General features: G+C 41.6%; 1 protein-coding gene across 1 annotated transcript in view; it reads left to right on the forward strand.

Annotated features, from left to right (window-relative positions):
- LOC309634341 (uncharacterized protein) overlaps positions 1-4,851 on the forward strand; it is a 109,407-nt gene extending 104,556 nt beyond the window's left edge. Inside the window, exon 6 of the mRNA XM_082404278.1 lies at positions 3,449-4,851. Coding sequence (XP_082260404.1) covers positions 3,449-3,889 — 441 coding nt within the window. The 3' untranslated portion in view covers positions 3,890-4,851. The remainder of the gene's footprint in view (positions 1-3,448) is intronic.
- The last annotated feature ends 11,923 nt before the right edge of the window (positions 4,852-16,774 follow it).

A 16,774-nucleotide genomic window follows, 5' to 3' on the forward strand; every position in this document is an offset into this window, starting at 1 on the left:
TTTGTATCCCGAAACATTGTTCCCTGATTAGTTCTAACAATTTTGGGGGGGGGGGGTGGTGGATCTTTAGGGTTTTCTACCTATAAAATCATGTTGTCTGCAGAGATAATTTTACTTCTTACTTTACAATTTGGATGTCTTTCATGCCTAATTTCTCTGGCTAGGACTTCCAGTATTATGTTGAACAGAAGTGACAAAATCTAGCATCCTTGTCTTGTTCCTGATCTTAGAGGAAAAGCTTTCAACCTTCACCAAAAATTATCATGTTCAGTGTGGGTTTTTCATATATGGCTTTTTATTATGTGGAGGTAGTTTCTTCTATTCTTAGTCTCTTGAGTGCTTTTATCATGTAAGTGTGCTGACTTTTGTCAAGTGCTCTTTCTGTATCAGTTGAGATGATCCTGTGCTTTTCCCCTTCATTTCATTAATACTGTATATGACATTGCTGGTTTTCTATATATTGAACCACCCTTGCATTCCAGAACTAAATCCCACTTGGTCATGGTGCATAATCCTTTTAATATGCTGCTAAATTTGATTTACCAGTATTTTGTTGAGGACTTTTGCATCATTCTTTATAAGGCATGTTGGTTACAGTTGTCTTTTCTTGTAGTGTCTATGTGGCTTTGGTATCAGAGAAATGCTGGCCTCAGAATGAGTTAGAGAGTGTTCCTTCTCCTTTAAGTTTTGTAAGAGTTTGAGAGGATTGGTGTTGGTTCTTCTTAGTTCTTCTAAATATTTGGTAGAATTCATCCATGAAGTCATCTGGTCCAAGGCTTTTCTTTGCCAGGAAACTTTTGGTTACCAATTAAATCTCCTTACTAGGTCTATTCAAATTTTCTGTTTCTTTTTGATTTAGTTTTGGTAAGTTATGTGTTTCTAGGAATTCATCCATTTCACCTGGATTATCCAGTTTTTTAGTGTACAGTTCATAGTAATCTCTTATAATCCTTTTATTTCTGTTAAATATGTAGCAATGTCTTTGTCTTTATTTCTGATTTCAATTATTTGAGTCGTCTTTTTTTTATTTTCCTTAGTCAATCTAGCTAAAGATTTGTCAATTTTGTTGATTTTCAGAGAACCGACTCTTGGTTTCATGGATTTTTTCTATTGTTTTTCTAGTCTCTCTTTGTTTATCTCTGCTCTAATCTTTATTATTTCCTTCCTTCTTTGAGCTTTCAATTTAATTTGTTCTTCTTTTTCTAGTCCCTTAAGGTGTAAGGTTAGGTGGCTGATTGTGATATGTTTCTTCTGTTTCAATGTAAGCTTTTACATTATATTTTCCTCTAAGTACTGCTTTCCCTGCATCCCATGAGTTTTGGTAAGCTGTGCTTTCATTTTCATTTTCATTTCATTGTTTTCTTGATTTCCTTTAGTTCTTTGTTGGTGTATTCCTTTAACGTTTTGAGCATACATAAGATAGTTGTTCTAAAATCTTTTTCCAGTAAGTCCAAAACCTGTTTCTTGAGGTATGGTGTCTGGATATTTATTTTGTTCCTTTGAATGAGCCTAGTTTTACTGTTTCTTTGTCTGCCTGGTGATCTTTTGTTGAAAACTGGGCATTTTAAAAAACAGCCACCTGTCCCAGTCTTCTTATACTTGCTCTACACAGGGGAAGACCTTTGTAATCAGCCTAATGTGATGTCTTAGGGTCTTTTCAGACCTGTGTTGTCTCTGGACCAGTGCGTGTGTTTTTTTTCCCCCAGTTCTCCTATTTATACATCTGCTTTTAAATGTCTTTTCTAAGAGTCTCACTCTTGCTTACTCTTGGGGCCTTAGCTGTCGTATTGTACTCCTCAATCAGTAATCTCTTGTCCTTGGTGTCTGTGGGTCTATAGTTACCTTTGCAACCATTTTTACAAATCATACCCGCTGCTTCCCATGGCTCCCTTATTCTGAGATCTGAGCCATTTTTGTTTGTCTGAACTCTGAGTTAGGTGTCAAAAGACCAGTCCTTAGGCAGCCCACAGACAGGTTAGAACATTGCAGATCAGTCTGCTCTCTCTCAGGTTTGCAAAAGGGGGCTGGGGATCTGGCTGCCACTTTCCTCAAGCTGCACTAAAAAGTGACTAAAAAATGCCACAGGTTTCCTACCCTTTTAAATGTGACATTTTTTGATGGTGCGTTCGCTTGGTTGTTGTAGATCTTTGACTCATTTCTATAGTTTCTATAATGCCTTTTTAGTCTGTTTCTGGTTATGTACTTAAATCAAAACAGGAACATATTCTCGTCACTGCTGGAAGAAAAGAGTCTTTACTCTGCCAACCTGTCATGTGTGATGGATCAAAGGGCCCTTAGGACTGCACGTGGACACTGTCACTTTTTACAGAGAACCAATTGACCTTGTATAACTGGAGATGCTTCCCCTCAAACACAGCTCTGCTCCCTCTGCTGAGGGTGGTGTCAGTCTCTCCCAATGCTGCTGGAAATGGAACACTGCATGCCTGGACACCCCACAAAACTAAAGGGTACTGACGTGCTCCCAGGCCAATACTTGTTCAGGAAGTGAGAGAAGTACTGTAGATATAAAAACATGCCAGTTTCTAAGGCAGCCTTCACTCCACATAGGAAGTACATGGCCAGGATTTGATTTGATAAAAAATTAGTATCACAGTTAGAAACCAGACCTGACCCTGAGCTCCCTTAATGACTTCCTCTAATGTCTCCCTGTTGACCCACCCAGGCCTTATCTTATCCTGTGTCTGGCTATCATTGGCTCTGCCGGTCCCCTAAGCCCTTCCCTGCCCCAGGATCTCCTCTCTCTAGATGCATTTCAGGTGACCTACACTTACCAATTTCTATCAGATGTTTCCTGAGGGCCATCTGGATGTGATCCTAACAACCCGGGCTGAGTGATGCCACTTTGTGGATTCACTAAATGACACATTTCTGTGGGTCACGTCCTCCCAGCCCAGCGGCCCTAACAAGCACCAGCACAGAAGCTGCTGGCAAACGCTGGGAGGAGCCCTTAGTACTGCAGGGAGCTGCCGGGGGCAGCCTCTCAGGGCCCCACACCCAGGGCTCATCCCAGGAGACACTCCTGAGGAGGGGAAGACAGGGCTGTGCCCTTGAGGAAGGAGGGACCACTCACCTCTCTGACCTCGGGCTGGAGAAGGACGAGGGCTCGGGACCGCGGAAGACGGCAGGGAGCTCGCCCTCCTCCCTGAGAGCTCGGTGAGCTGCATCCAGGCGAGGAGGTGAGACCCTGCTCACTGCCCCTCCCTCCGGAATGCAGTCACTGCTACTGAGAACTCTACCCCAGCCCTGCTTTCATTGTGGCTGGTTAGAAAAAAGGGAAAACAAACAAAACTAAAACCAAAACCTGACTCAGCACCAGAAGATAAATGAACTTCCATGTGTATGTAGCACCTTTTAAGGATTTGTCTAATTCCAAATGAAATGATCTCTATTTTAACTCATTACTGATTACTAATTTTCTTCATTTCAGATACAGTCTATAACAATAGATTCCCGTCTGTGTTCTGAAGCAAATCCCCCAGCCTCGCCTCCCACCCCTGTGGGGCCTGGGGAGAGGGGAGGCATCTTCCCCCAGAGAAGGTGGGCATATTCCCCCCTCTCCCCCGTGCCTCCCTGGTCACCCCCTTGCCTGGGGACTGCGGTCTCCCTTCCTTACTCTCACACTCAGGGCCCCTCACAGAGTGGCCCTGACCTGACTCCCCAGACTCTTCTCACCATCCTGTTTCCTAAACTTCAGCCAAGTTCCGCCCAGCATCCTGCTTGTCCGGAGAGTGTACCGCCTTCTTCCAAGTCCAGGCCTCTGCATGGAGGTTTGCTCTACCAGAAATGCCCCTCCTCTTGTGGCAACAGTTTAAATTCCTCGTTATTAAATTACAAATCTGCAGCCTCCTCCTCCTTGAGCGTTGCCTGATTTCCCAGCAAACGTATCTGCTGCAATTCCCTGCAGAATCACGTCAGGTCAGGGGCCCCTTGGTGCTAGTTTCGGTTCCTGCATCCCAGCCCGTGCATCCCTGAGCGCACAGCTCCGTCTCATTTGTCTCTGCCGTGGGTGTTTCCTCATCAGTTAGTCTCCGTAAACGTTGTGAGTGAAGTATTTTCTACATTTCCAGGTATAAGCACCTGCCATCTCATAAGATAACTTTCTTAAAAGAAGTGATTCACGGTGTATAGAGCATATTGTAGTTTAACCAGTGGTGGGGGGCAGGGTTGATACAAGTTTCTTCTCATTATTCCTAATACCAGCTCACCAGAGTGATGCTTAAAGGCAAGGACAGTTATGCTAATTTTTGCAGAATAATTTTTAATTCACAAAAACCATTAATTCCAAGACTGAAAAGTTGTATGTGAGATAAGCGTATGGTTACTACATCCACAAGCAAATTTTTACAGCCCTGGGACATTATGATGCCCTTAAATCCTCTTGGAACAGGTTGAAAGTTAAACTGCATTGAGGATTTCTGAATTGCTGATACTATGATATACCATAGTTCTTTTTTTTTTTTTTTAATTTTATTTATTTATTATTTATTTATTTATTTATGGCTGTGTTGGGTCTTCATTTCTGTGCAAGGGCTTTCTCTAGTTGCGGCAAGCGGGGGCCACTCTTCATCACGGTGCGTGGGCCTCTCACTACCACGGCCTCTCTTGTTGTGGAGCACAGGCTCCAGACGCGCAGGCTCAGTAGTTGTGGCTCACGGGCCCAGTTGCTCCGTGGCATGTGGGATCTTCCCGGACCAGGGCTCGAACCCGTGTCCCCTGCATTGGCAGGCAGATTCTCAACCACTGCGCCACCAGGGAAGCCCCCATAGTTCTATAGTTCATCTAAATTAATAAAATGAGATTTAAAAATCACATTAAAAATTGAGCAAAAGCCAAACTAACTCTTTTCGTATTAATTAAATGATAATAAAGAGAAGTATGATTGTCCCTTTCGTAAAACATACCAAAATTATATGTTAGATTACATTCACTTAGCACAAAATGTCTTTCAAAAATAAATTCTAAGCACTAAACAATCTGAGGGATACACCTGTACAGTTTTAGTTGCATATCTGCGTGTGCATGAGTGACATGCCTGACAGCTTGTAATTCATGTTTTAAAAAATGATTCAGTATTTTAAAAGAATATAGCAGAAGGATAGCTTCTTATGCCTAAATCACCTGTTGTGCAAGGTCCTCACTCTAGTGCATTTTACACAATAGGGTTTTATTAGTCATAAACCATGGCTGACAGTCATAAGCGCCAGTGTAAATGGGGAGAATGAAAATAAAGATGGGGCCTGAGAAACTGAGCTATTGTGAGCCAAGGTCCAGGAAGCAGACTCTCTAATAGCTTATTGGGTGTCTAGGAGCCAACAGAACCTTCTAGATAGTCTGTATAGGAAATCATATAGCTTTCCCAAACTACATACATTTGGAATTAAAATTCCATTTGCTTCCAGTATCATTGTAAATGGGGGAGTAAGTCCCCCTTGTAGGGTCTTTAAGGGCCACTGCAATATTTCTGCAGAAGAAATTACAGGGTTTATTATACTCACAGGTCCTAGAGGAGAAGACAGGGCGCACCTCACCATTCAGCAGCCACCTAGCAGGTGGGGAGTCGAGAGAGAGTGAGGACCTTGGGCAAGTCTGGGTGGAGCAGAAACAAGGCCTGAGGAGATTTCATCGTTTCTTGGAATGTCTAAGTCACAGTCGGGGAGGGCAAAAAGGGAATCTTGCGGCAGGAACCAGCCTGGGCACACCCACGCACCTGGTCCCCTGGGTGTTGAGGCAGCAGGAAAATAGGAAATTAAAAAAAAAATTTACAATCCAATCATCTTCACTCTTTATTCTCATCTTCAACCTTATTTTCCAAAATATACAATCCTTAGTTCTCCGAAAGTTAGGGAGAGGAAACTGGCTTCCTATTAGTTAACGGTGATGCAACATTGAAACACTGGACATCCTGCTGAGGTTTCCATGGTGTCCGCTGGGCTCTGCAGCACCCAGCTCCTGGAACTTTTCAGACTCCTCAGTGAATTCATTATTGTTTAAAAGAAAAGAACACCCCGTCTTTCTGTTTTTGTTCCTTCTGTCACTGTTTTTATTCTACCTTGCCTCATTCTACAAACCGTCGGCCATGGAACTCCTGTATAGTTTTTCATTGTACGTAAAACACCAATACATCTTCCATCGTGGAGGTAGTCAGGGCAATCACTGTTACCTCTCTTTTGCGCAGAAAAATGGAGGTTCATGGAGATTAAGAGATGTATACAAAGTTGGAATCACAACAGGTCAGGAACTCTAATTTAGTTCTTTGGACTTAAAAAAATATTGTTTTCTCCACAAATTCATCACTGCCTCACTAAGTTTATATGTGCAGCAAACATGGACAGAAGGCTCTTAGGTCTGGGCATTCATCACTACCTCCAGGGAGGGAGCCCAGGGGCAGCGGTGCTGAGAGCTCTCACTGCCCTCAATCTCCCCCTTTGCTCCCCTGAGCTCAGGTAGGACCCTGCGGGCAACTCATGTGGTCCCCCAGGGCTCTCCTAATGGGTCCAACATTGAAGCCAGGACACAGACCCCATGGGGCCTGTAAACTGCCTGCCCATCTGCACGAGGATGAGAGGCAGACTCAGTGATGGGACAGGCAGAGCCCACACAGAAACAGTAAGGAATTCACCTGCTCCTCTGTGCTTCATTGAACCTTTGAGAGACAGGCACGGAACCGAAAATGCCATCCTTGTATCAGGACACCTACCACACTTATGTCACTTTCAAACACAAAGTCAAAGAGACTTTATGTCACTCAAAAACACAAAGTAAAAACTTCTTCAAGACAGGAGGTGAACAGGAGAATTCTATCTTTGAATATTCCTACAATATTTGTAGTGAGTATTTAACATGAAAAAAGTAGTCAAAGTATTTTTCTTAAAATCACCTCCTATGCAGCTATAAAAATCTTTAAGAAAAATAGTCCAGGATAGAAATATAATAGAGACTGCACACATTCATGAATTTATCTGCCTCCTAACAAGCCCAACTTGTGAAGTGTAGAGCATTTTATATGTTAGAGGCATAATTATAAATCGCTAAAATACCCACTTGGTCACACTGCAGTACATTTTCATTGCTTTACTTGAATGCTTACCTAAGATTTTTCTCTGAAATGTACTCAGAGCAGAGACAGTTATACAATGAAAGTGAGAAATTGTAAGAGCATAACACTGTCTTAGAAATAGTCCATGTAGAAACCACTTACCCCAGCACAGTCTTGCCACATGTTTTATGTTCTGTCCACAGAGCCAGCCCATGGCAGCTCACAGTAAGGCGGTCAAAGAGAGTGTGCTGTCCTTTCTCTCTTACCTACTCAGACATCAACATTTTCTCCTGCTCTTTCTGTGTCAGCTGCTCTCAGGTGAGAATAAAGGAGGTGAAAATGTGAGCTTTCCTAGGAAAGCTCTGCCTCTGTCTCCCATCCTCTTCAGAGCCTTACACGGCGCCTGCTGGCAATTGTGGTTCAAGTAATATTGTTGGATGAATAAACGGATGAGAGACCCTGACTTAAAAGAGTCACTTTGTTGTACAACAGAAACTAACACAGTATTGTGAAGCAATTATACTCCAATAAAGATCTATTTTAAAAAATAATTAATTAATTTTTTTAAAAAAGAATGCCACAAAGGGTAGTTCCATTTCAGAAAGACACTTCTTAAGATTGAAAAGTCTTTGAGATTCACAGTAAATCAATATTTCAATGCCATGGTGGCCCCTTAGACACTATGGGGAAGACTAGAAGGGATATTTTGAAAGACACTGACCATTTCTAGTATATTTCAAATCGTACCTCATGGTTTGCCCAGTGATTATAAATTTGATGCTGTTCATCGTATAGTCCTTCTTTATAGTGAGGCAAGCGGGGGCTACTCTTCGTTGCAGTGCGTGGGCTTCTCATTGCGGTGGCTTTCTCATGTTGCAGAGCTTGCGGGCTCTAGAGCACAGGCTCAGTAGTTGTGGCGCACGGGCTTAGTTGCTCTGCAGCACATGGGATCTTCGTGGATCAGGGCTCAAACCCGTGTCCCCTGCATTGGCAGGCGGACTCCTAACCACTGCGCCACCAGGGGAGTCCCTGTAGTTTGTCTTCTATAGACGTTTATTCATCTGTAGTAGCCTGTAGTAGTCAGGTGTTAAGTTTAAAGTATTAATTCTGCTATCTTGCTTTTTTAGCATTTTTGTGAATGAGATAAATCTTTGCTTTTACTGATTTGTAAAGAGTATATTATATTACATTATATATTTGCATTTCTGAAATTTTTATAGCTAAGACATGATAAACACATGGGAAGATGTGCTAAACTAAAATGGGGAATTTTCTTCTAAAACTTCGATGTAATGTCTGTGAAATAATCCAGAAGAGAAGTAATAACAAGCAGTTTTCTTTATAAACCAGGGAACATCAGTGAACTCTTCCTTGCATTTCAACCAGTCAGACTGATTGAATTCATAGTTAGGTGAGAGTGATTACGCTGTCGAGACAATTAAGTGAGGTGATCTAAGCCAAGTGCTTGGCTCAGGGCGTCATTTATGGGAAGCTCTCCACAAACACACAACATCATTATCATTATTATTTCATGAATAATTTGATAATATATTTGCTCCTGGCTTGGATTCTTCTCTCTTGGATACTTTTGCTAGCACAAAATTTTTTTTCAATTATTGTAAATTTCACTAAATTTTGGAAACTGATGATCTTTTGTTGCCTAATGGTAAAATACCATCGGATTCTGATTTGAAATGGTACATAGAAAAACTCCTCTCTCATGCAGTTAAGAAGTGATTAGTTAGCAGTGTGCAAAACATTCAGGTAGAAATAGTGCCTCCAGGAGTCTCTATTTCAGAATTCCCCAGATAAGGGTCAACTCCCTACTCCCTCATGTAAACCGACATGTTCATGTTATTGTAGCATGGTTTGTCATCCCGTTGGTTTGGAAGGAAACTAGGATGGTAGAAAGAAATATGCAGAAAGATGCAGTCCAACTTAAGTAGAACCTGTTTTTAAAAAGTGACCCTGTGATACTAGCCCATTAAAAGCTCCCTTAGAAACCTCTGACATCCCCAGGGTCAAACGTGCATCATTCAGTGGCTGTTTCATTATCTCAGTCCAGTGGGTGTCATCCTAGGCACAAGCTCCACCATCACCTTTATTTTTGTTCTTCACTCTGCCCAGATCAGAAGCTGCAAGTTGTTAGGGAACCAAAAGTGCAGCCCCACTAGAAATGGGTAAAAAAAAACCCCAAATGTTTGTTTAGATGATACTATCTATCAGAGCTGGAGAGACACGAAGCCGATCATGAGAGAAGAGTCTCTGCTGTATATTAATGGGAACTTTTCTGGAACAACATGCTCTCTTTAGCTTTTCCACATGTCTATAATCACTAAGGGCTTGTCTAGCTACATGAGAAAAACAAAACCAAAAGCCCCACAACTGCCTAGAAGCTTATCAATATCAGAAGGGTACATCATTTTAAGTCCATTCAGTATAACACCATGCAGCTGTTAAAAAAGAATGAGCAACACTGAGATGTTCTGACATGGAAAGATCTATAAGACTTGAGTGGTTTAAATGGAAACAGGAGGTTGGAGAATAATTTGCAAAATATGATTCCATTTCTGTTAAAATGCATGAAGACAGCTCATGAGTGCTTGCACAGATTAAAAATATGTATGACTATGATGGTAAAGGACTAGAAACACATCCACTGATGGTGACCCCTGGGAAGAGGGTGGGCAGGTGGGTAAGAGATGATTTACATGTTTTACTCTGTACACTTAGTCTTGGAATATTTTATAAGAATCTGTTGATGTCTATAAAGTAAATAATAATAAGAGCAGATGCTTAGCACTTACTATGTGCCTGGCACTGTTCCTCAAAGCATGCTTCTGAAGTGAATACTGTAATCATTTTACAGATGGAAAAACCGGGACACAAATGGGCTGAGAAAATTGTCCAAGACCCCCCATTTAGTGATTGACAGTGAGGTAAACAAATTTCTTCAATAGCATAAAGAGGGTTGGATCACATGAGCTCTAAGATCTCTCTTATTTTTTTTAAACGTTTGTTGTTGTTCTATTTTATTTTTGGCTGTGTTGGGTCTTTGTTGCCACCCATGGGCTTTCTTTAGTTGCACCCAGCGGGGACTACTCCTCGTTGCAATGCACGGCCTTCTCATTGCAGTGGCTTCTCTTGTTGCGGAGCACGGTCTCTAAGCATGTGGGCTTCAGTAGTTGTGGCCCACAGGCTCAGTAGCTGTGGCCCACGGGCTTAGTTGCTCTGCGGCATGTGGGATCTTCCCGGACCAGGGCTCGAACCCGTGTCCCCTGCCTTGACAGGCGGATTCTTAACCACTGCACCACCAGGGAAGCCCTCTAAGATCTCTTGAGTGATCATGTCTCAAAGGGCTAAGAGGCTGGGCTATGGATTCAGATGTCCCTTGTAATAATCCAGCTCTGAAACTGGCTAGTTGTTCACCGGGGGCAGGTAACTGAGTCCTTCTGAGCCAGTTTCCTTATCTGTACAAGGTAGAGTAGGCACTGCCTCACAGCATTACAAGTGAGGACATATAGGGAGGAATGCCTAGAGACCCAGTTGGACCCTCAGAGTTGGTATGGAGATTATTTTAATCTCAAAACATTTGGGAATCAACAGATGCAGAAAGAGCTTTCCTTATTTGACTAAAAGCAGACATTTCTGAGAAATGAGGCTTCTATGATTCCCTCTTCAAGACAGGTCTACTCCCAGGAGAGAAATCAAGAGTAAACCTACCACAAATCCCCTCTCTGGGGAGATTCGCATAGAAGAAGGAAAGACCCCTTGAACGTGCAGACACAAAATAATCACAAAATTACTTATCGTTCATTTATTCTTCTAAAAGAATAGAAGTCCTTTCTTCCACTTTCCTTTTCTCTGCTAAGTTAGATATATAAACCTCTAACTTTAAACATTTAGTGAGATAGTTACTTCTCTTGTTAGCTCCCATATATATGAATAAACTTCTTCTCCTGTTAAACTATCTTTTGTCATTTTAATTTGCAGGCCCCTAATTACTAAACCTAATAGGGCAGAAGAAAAGTCTGCTTCCTGACACTAGCAATTGGTTGGTGAATGATACCATCATTGCCTGTGACTCTGAAATCACAAGATCATAGATTAATCTGCATATCTAAAGAGTCCAACCTGTACTCTGAGGTTAAAAATAAGATCATCAAAGCATACTGAAGTATGGATATAAACATTTTGAAATGATAAAGATCTGGCTGTACACATAACATGTTTCTTCAATTCTGTAAAATTTTATGTAGGTGGAAATTTTACTGCAGAAACAAACTCAAAGACTGAAATTACATGAATAGAATATGGTGTAGCAAAATTTAGAGCTGAGCAAATGTGACATATAGTTAACGAGATGCATGCTTTTTATTATGTCACATTTTAATTAAAAATGAATGGTAATCAGTTCACAGTAGTGACTTCAGTTGATCCTGCTTCTAAATGGTTAAAGCAAAAATAAGCTCCTGATCTGCTCTTCAGAAGATTAACTATGGCCATGGTAGGTCTTTTTCTCTTTCCCTTTTGGAAGAGAAAAGGGGAGGGTGTCCCCAGGTGACAGGGACTGGAGTCTTGTGGGCCCAGCACACTTCCCTGTTGGGAAGAGGAAGGAGGAAGTATTTGCTTACATTTCCCCCAGTGCCTGGAACCTAAGCTGCAGCTTCCCTAGAACATTGTTAATGATGAGAAGGATCTCATGGCAGAGGGATGGTGGCCGCCGTGCCTAAACCAGGAACCTGATGCCTTCCCTGTCTTCGATTGTGGACTTTCCTACCAGAAAATCTGAAAAGAAAGGATTTATGGGAAGCAGTAAATGCAGAAGTAAAAGACAATTTTTTTTAAGCAGATATTCATTTTTATTTATTTATTTATTTATTTATTTATTTATTTATTTATTTATTTATTTATTTTTGGCTGTGTTGGGTCTTCGTTTCTGTGCGAGGGCTTTCTCCAGTTGCGGCGAGCGGGGGCCACTCTTCATCGCGGTGCGCGGGCCTGTCACTATCGCGGCCTCTCTTGTTGCAGAGCACAGGCTCCAGACACACAGGCTCAGTAGTTGTGGCTCACGGGCCTAGTTGCTCCGCGGCATGTGGGATCTTCCCAGACCAGGGCTGGAACCCGTGTCCCCTGCATCGGCAGGCAGACTGTCAACCACTGCGCCACCAGGGAAGCCCAGAGAATTTTAATAAACCATAAAAATGGTTAAGTTGGTGCTGGGGGAAAGAGTGGCTTCTGTGTTCTTTAAGCTTTTCTGTACTATTTGAATTTTCTAGCCAAGTGTGCCTATGTCTATTATTTATTTTTTATTTCACCAGGGATTTTCTGACTAGTGAGACCACAGACTACATTTTTTTTCATTGTTATTTTCTATCAAAAAACAATGCAATACATACCATTTTTAAAAAGGAAACAAAGAAGAATTTCTAATCATGCATCAATAAAAAACAAAAGAGCACAAACATACATATATATTTTAACATATTGAGCAGATCAATCTGTTAAAATATATAAATGTTTGCATAGTGACCTGAAATAAATAGATTATTTAGTCATAGACCTTTTCATATGCATTCTATAGTAAGTCTTCTGAGAGATGAACTTTAATCTTTCCATCCAGAACTTTGGAGTATCTGAGATTTTGCCCTATTTGCAGCAAGTTAAGCTGCCGTTTTCCATGGATGCAGGTAGAAGACAGAAGACTTATGGGTCAGAAACAAAGGACTCTATTACTTACTTGGTTACTCATAAACCACTGCAGCCAGCATGGGCATCCGAATATTTGCCTTGGTTCTCCTTGACCCTGAGTCACACAGGGGCTGTGTGGATAGGCCCGGATGGATGCCTGCACACACAGTGGGTTATAATACAAGAGTTCAGGGCATCAGAATCTTTTGGGAGGGAAGCATGCTTGCCCTTACCTCTGGAAGAAGACATTATCTTACAAGGCTGTTTTCTATCTAAACATCCTTGGCAAGATAGCTGAGAATAAAGGGCTGTCGGTGCTTCTGTTTGTAAGATGTGCAGAAATGTGAGAAACCCATGGAGAATTGTCTTACCTCTGCTCTGACTAACACACAGCCTTTTACTTTTCTTCTGAAATGGCAATTATATGTTGCAAAGGACTTATTTCACATTTACTTAAACTTAGTTTTCAAATATATATTTCTTTGTCCTATTCTAAGATTAACTTCTCTTGTGTGAGAGTTAATTTTGAAATTACAGTGTGAACCGTATGACCCTAATCATTTTGGTTTAACAGTATTGCTAACTCAAATTTAAAATGCTGAGAAAAAAGCATCTCTATTTTGTCACTAAAACTACCAAAACAGCTTTAAATACACAATTAGTTTCAAAACAGCTGTTTGATCTTGACATATTTTTTTTAAAGAGCTTTTTGATGTGGACCATTTTTAAAGTCTTTATTGAACTTGTTACAATATTGCTTCTGTTTTCTGTTTTGCTTTTCTGGCCCTGAGGCATGTGGGATCTTAGCTCCCTGACCAGGGATTGAACCTGCACCCCCTTCATTGGAAGGCAAAGTCTTAATCACTGGACCACCGGGGAAGTCCCAATCTTGACCTATTTTTAAACATATTTGGCTAAATCCTATTTAAGTTAACACTTCCTCTGAAATCGGAATTGTGACAAACACTGTAAGAGAGCTACTATTTTTTGCATAAATGAGAGCAAAATCTTGTGGTAGTAAGTATGTTTCCCTTACAAACATAGTGTAGGATAAATCTAAATATTCTGATTTGAGAAGAAAATTTTGAATGGAGGAATTTTTCATTCCAGTGTTGCAGGATTGTCTACTTTTCCCTAATATTAAAATGGACAGTTAGCCTCTTGAAAGAGGTTAAAAATCCATACGGAATGTCTCAGAAGGGTTTAGTTGTTCAGTGGCTTTCACTCTTCCTCACAAATTATTTAAAAATAGAATTTTTGTTCAAGATGTCTACCATTAGCGTGAAATTTATTTTCCAGTTTTATTGAGATGTAATTGACACATGACACTGTGTAAGTTTAAAGTGTACAACGTAATGATCTGATGTATGTATATATTGTGAAATGATTACCACAATAAGTTTCGTTAACAAGCATCACTTCACATTGTTACACATTCTTTTTCTTGTGATGACAAGTGTGAAGTTTGATGCTTACCTGGTTCTCTTCTTTTGGACTTTGGCAAATCTAAGAATTAATCCTACCACACATAGCCTATACTAGTCTACCCAAATCTAACAGTTAGTACAGACATTAACACATTTATTTGTTTGTATGTTTTATTGAGCGCAAGATAATAATCTCATTCTCAGAAGCAATGAAATCACCGAAAGAGCCAAATCTTGAGAAAGCCTCGTAGAGTTGCCCTGTTACTAGATAAAGCGCTTGGAATATATAAGTATGTTGTGTCACGTGTCTTCCTGTGACCTGTGATTGTTACTTGAAAGTGTGGAAATGCAGAACAGATCTCCTGTTATTATGAAAGGCCCATCTGTGACAGGTGGAAAGGAGGATGCTATCTTAAGAGCTTGTTCTGTGCAGTTCTCATGGAGGTGACTTGTGTCCTATAGGGAATGTCTCCAGGCTGCATTCCACTCTGGGTTCTTTGCCTCTGGTAGTTCTCCGTGATCACTCCTATAGTGGGGTCCGCCACGCCACTCCCAGGCTCCATGATTCACTGGAAGGACTCATAGGAATCAGCCTAGCGTTCTATTCACAGCTGTGATTTATTACAGCAGCAGGACACAAAGTACAGTCAACAAAGGAAAAGGCAAGTGGACCAAAGTCTGGAGGAAACCAGAGGCAAGCTCCCTCGAGTCCTCTGCCAGTGGAACCACACAGGACACGCTTAAGTCCTCCAGCCATGAGGACAACATGTGTGAAATGTTGCCAACCAGGGGAGCTTAGCCTCAGCCTAGGAGCCCAGGCTTTTATGGGGGATGGTCATGTAGGCACCCTCTCCCTGGTACATATCAAAATCCCAGATTCCAGAAGGAAAGCAAGTGTTCAGCACCAACCACATTGTTTGCATAAACATCTTAGGCAGCAGTGAGCCACTCTTATCAGTTCTGGGAGTGGTGAAAGCCCTCCCAAAATTCAGGTGCCTAGACACCAGCAAGCCTTTCTCAGGATGGTGACTCAGGCCTGCGATGTTATCACTGTTATCTCTTTTGGTTCTGATTTTTTTTCTTCCTTTCCTTCAGTCTTTCTTACCTTCAATCTTATATTCTATTATTTTAATAAGATGATCTGATTTAACACCCTTAGTTTCTTACATGAAAATACCAGCATGGTCCTGCGCTAAGGTGGACAGAACACACCAAGTCCTTCTGAAGCTCTGGAGGCTCTGCTCCCGAGGAGGGCACGACCAAGGCCCTTCATTCATTACCTAAGAAATGGTCATTCCCTAGTAAGGCGCTTAATCTGTCACATTTCAAAAATAAGTGATGCCACATTTCAAAAATAAGGACTCAGGGTAATTTCCCTGAGTCCTTAAGAGCGATGACTCATAGAGGACACCTCTGAACTGGCCCTCTCTATAGGAGAGAACAAGGAGCCTGCGCTAGAAAGAATGGAAAGGCCTAGAAATGACCAATTGGCCCTGAAAATTGAGTCAGTGAACAAGTGTCTGTTAGGCACGGACGGTGTGGAATGTGGTTAAGGATGGTCTGAGTTAGCTAGGAGGTACCATCGTGGTCCTTCTCAGACACATACTCTTCCGGGAATTCAACTGGCAGACACAATTAAACTTGAAAACTTCCTGAATTTCAACAATGCCACCGAGTGCCTTCTGCTTGCCAGAACTAGACTGGTCAGTGATGGTCTGAGGAGAAACTTAAACTACTTTGGAAATAAGGCAGACTTAGAGAGTGGTGGCGAACATGGCACCCACCTAGCATACAAACCTTGTGAGACCCTGAGGTTCATGAGTATAACGGATTGTGGCTGAGCTGTAAGGGACTCACCGATCCAAGTCACTCAGCAAGGCCACCACAGGCCAATCCAGAAGCTAAGAGTATTATTTTCCTCGGGCTGCAGTAACAAAATGCCACATTCAGATGGTTAAACAACAGAAATTTATTTTCTCACAGTTCTGGTAGCTAGAAGTCCCAGATCGAGGTGTTGGCAGGGTTGGTTTCTTCTGAGGCCTCTCTCCCTGGCTGACAAATGACTGTCTTCTTGCTGTGTCCTCACATGGTCTTTCCTCCGTGTGCACACTTCCCTGGTGCTTCTCTGTGTCCAGATTTCCTCTTCTAGTAAGGACACCAGTCAGATTGGATTAGGACCCACCCTAATGGCCTCCTTTTACCTTAATCACCTCTTTAAAGACCCTTTCTCCAAATACAGTCACATTCTGAGGTACTGGGGGTTAGGGCTTCAACATAACAGTAGGTTAAAGGAATTCCCTACCATTTGAAGTAGTTTAATGTTGAACTAAACACATATTGGTATCACTTTAAGTCAATGGAACTTCTTAATGAGAAATCTTCCTAAATTTTGTACAAATGACCCAATTTGCATATTACTATTTTCAACATATACAGGAGGCCACTGGGTTAGTGCTATTCTCCCAGTAGTCCTAAAACAGTCTAGACTCACAGTTAAATACTTTAATTCCTTTAATTTCATTGATTTATTTAATTCCTTGAAGCTGCTAATAGAATATGCCCACTACCCAGCACTCCTTTGAGGCATTCCTTAATAACA

Source organism: Balaenoptera borealis (assembly GCF_965194805.1).
Source record: "Balaenoptera borealis genome assembly, chromosome: 8".
Taxonomy (NCBI): Eukaryota; Metazoa; Chordata; class Mammalia; order Artiodactyla; family Balaenopteridae; genus Balaenoptera; species Balaenoptera borealis.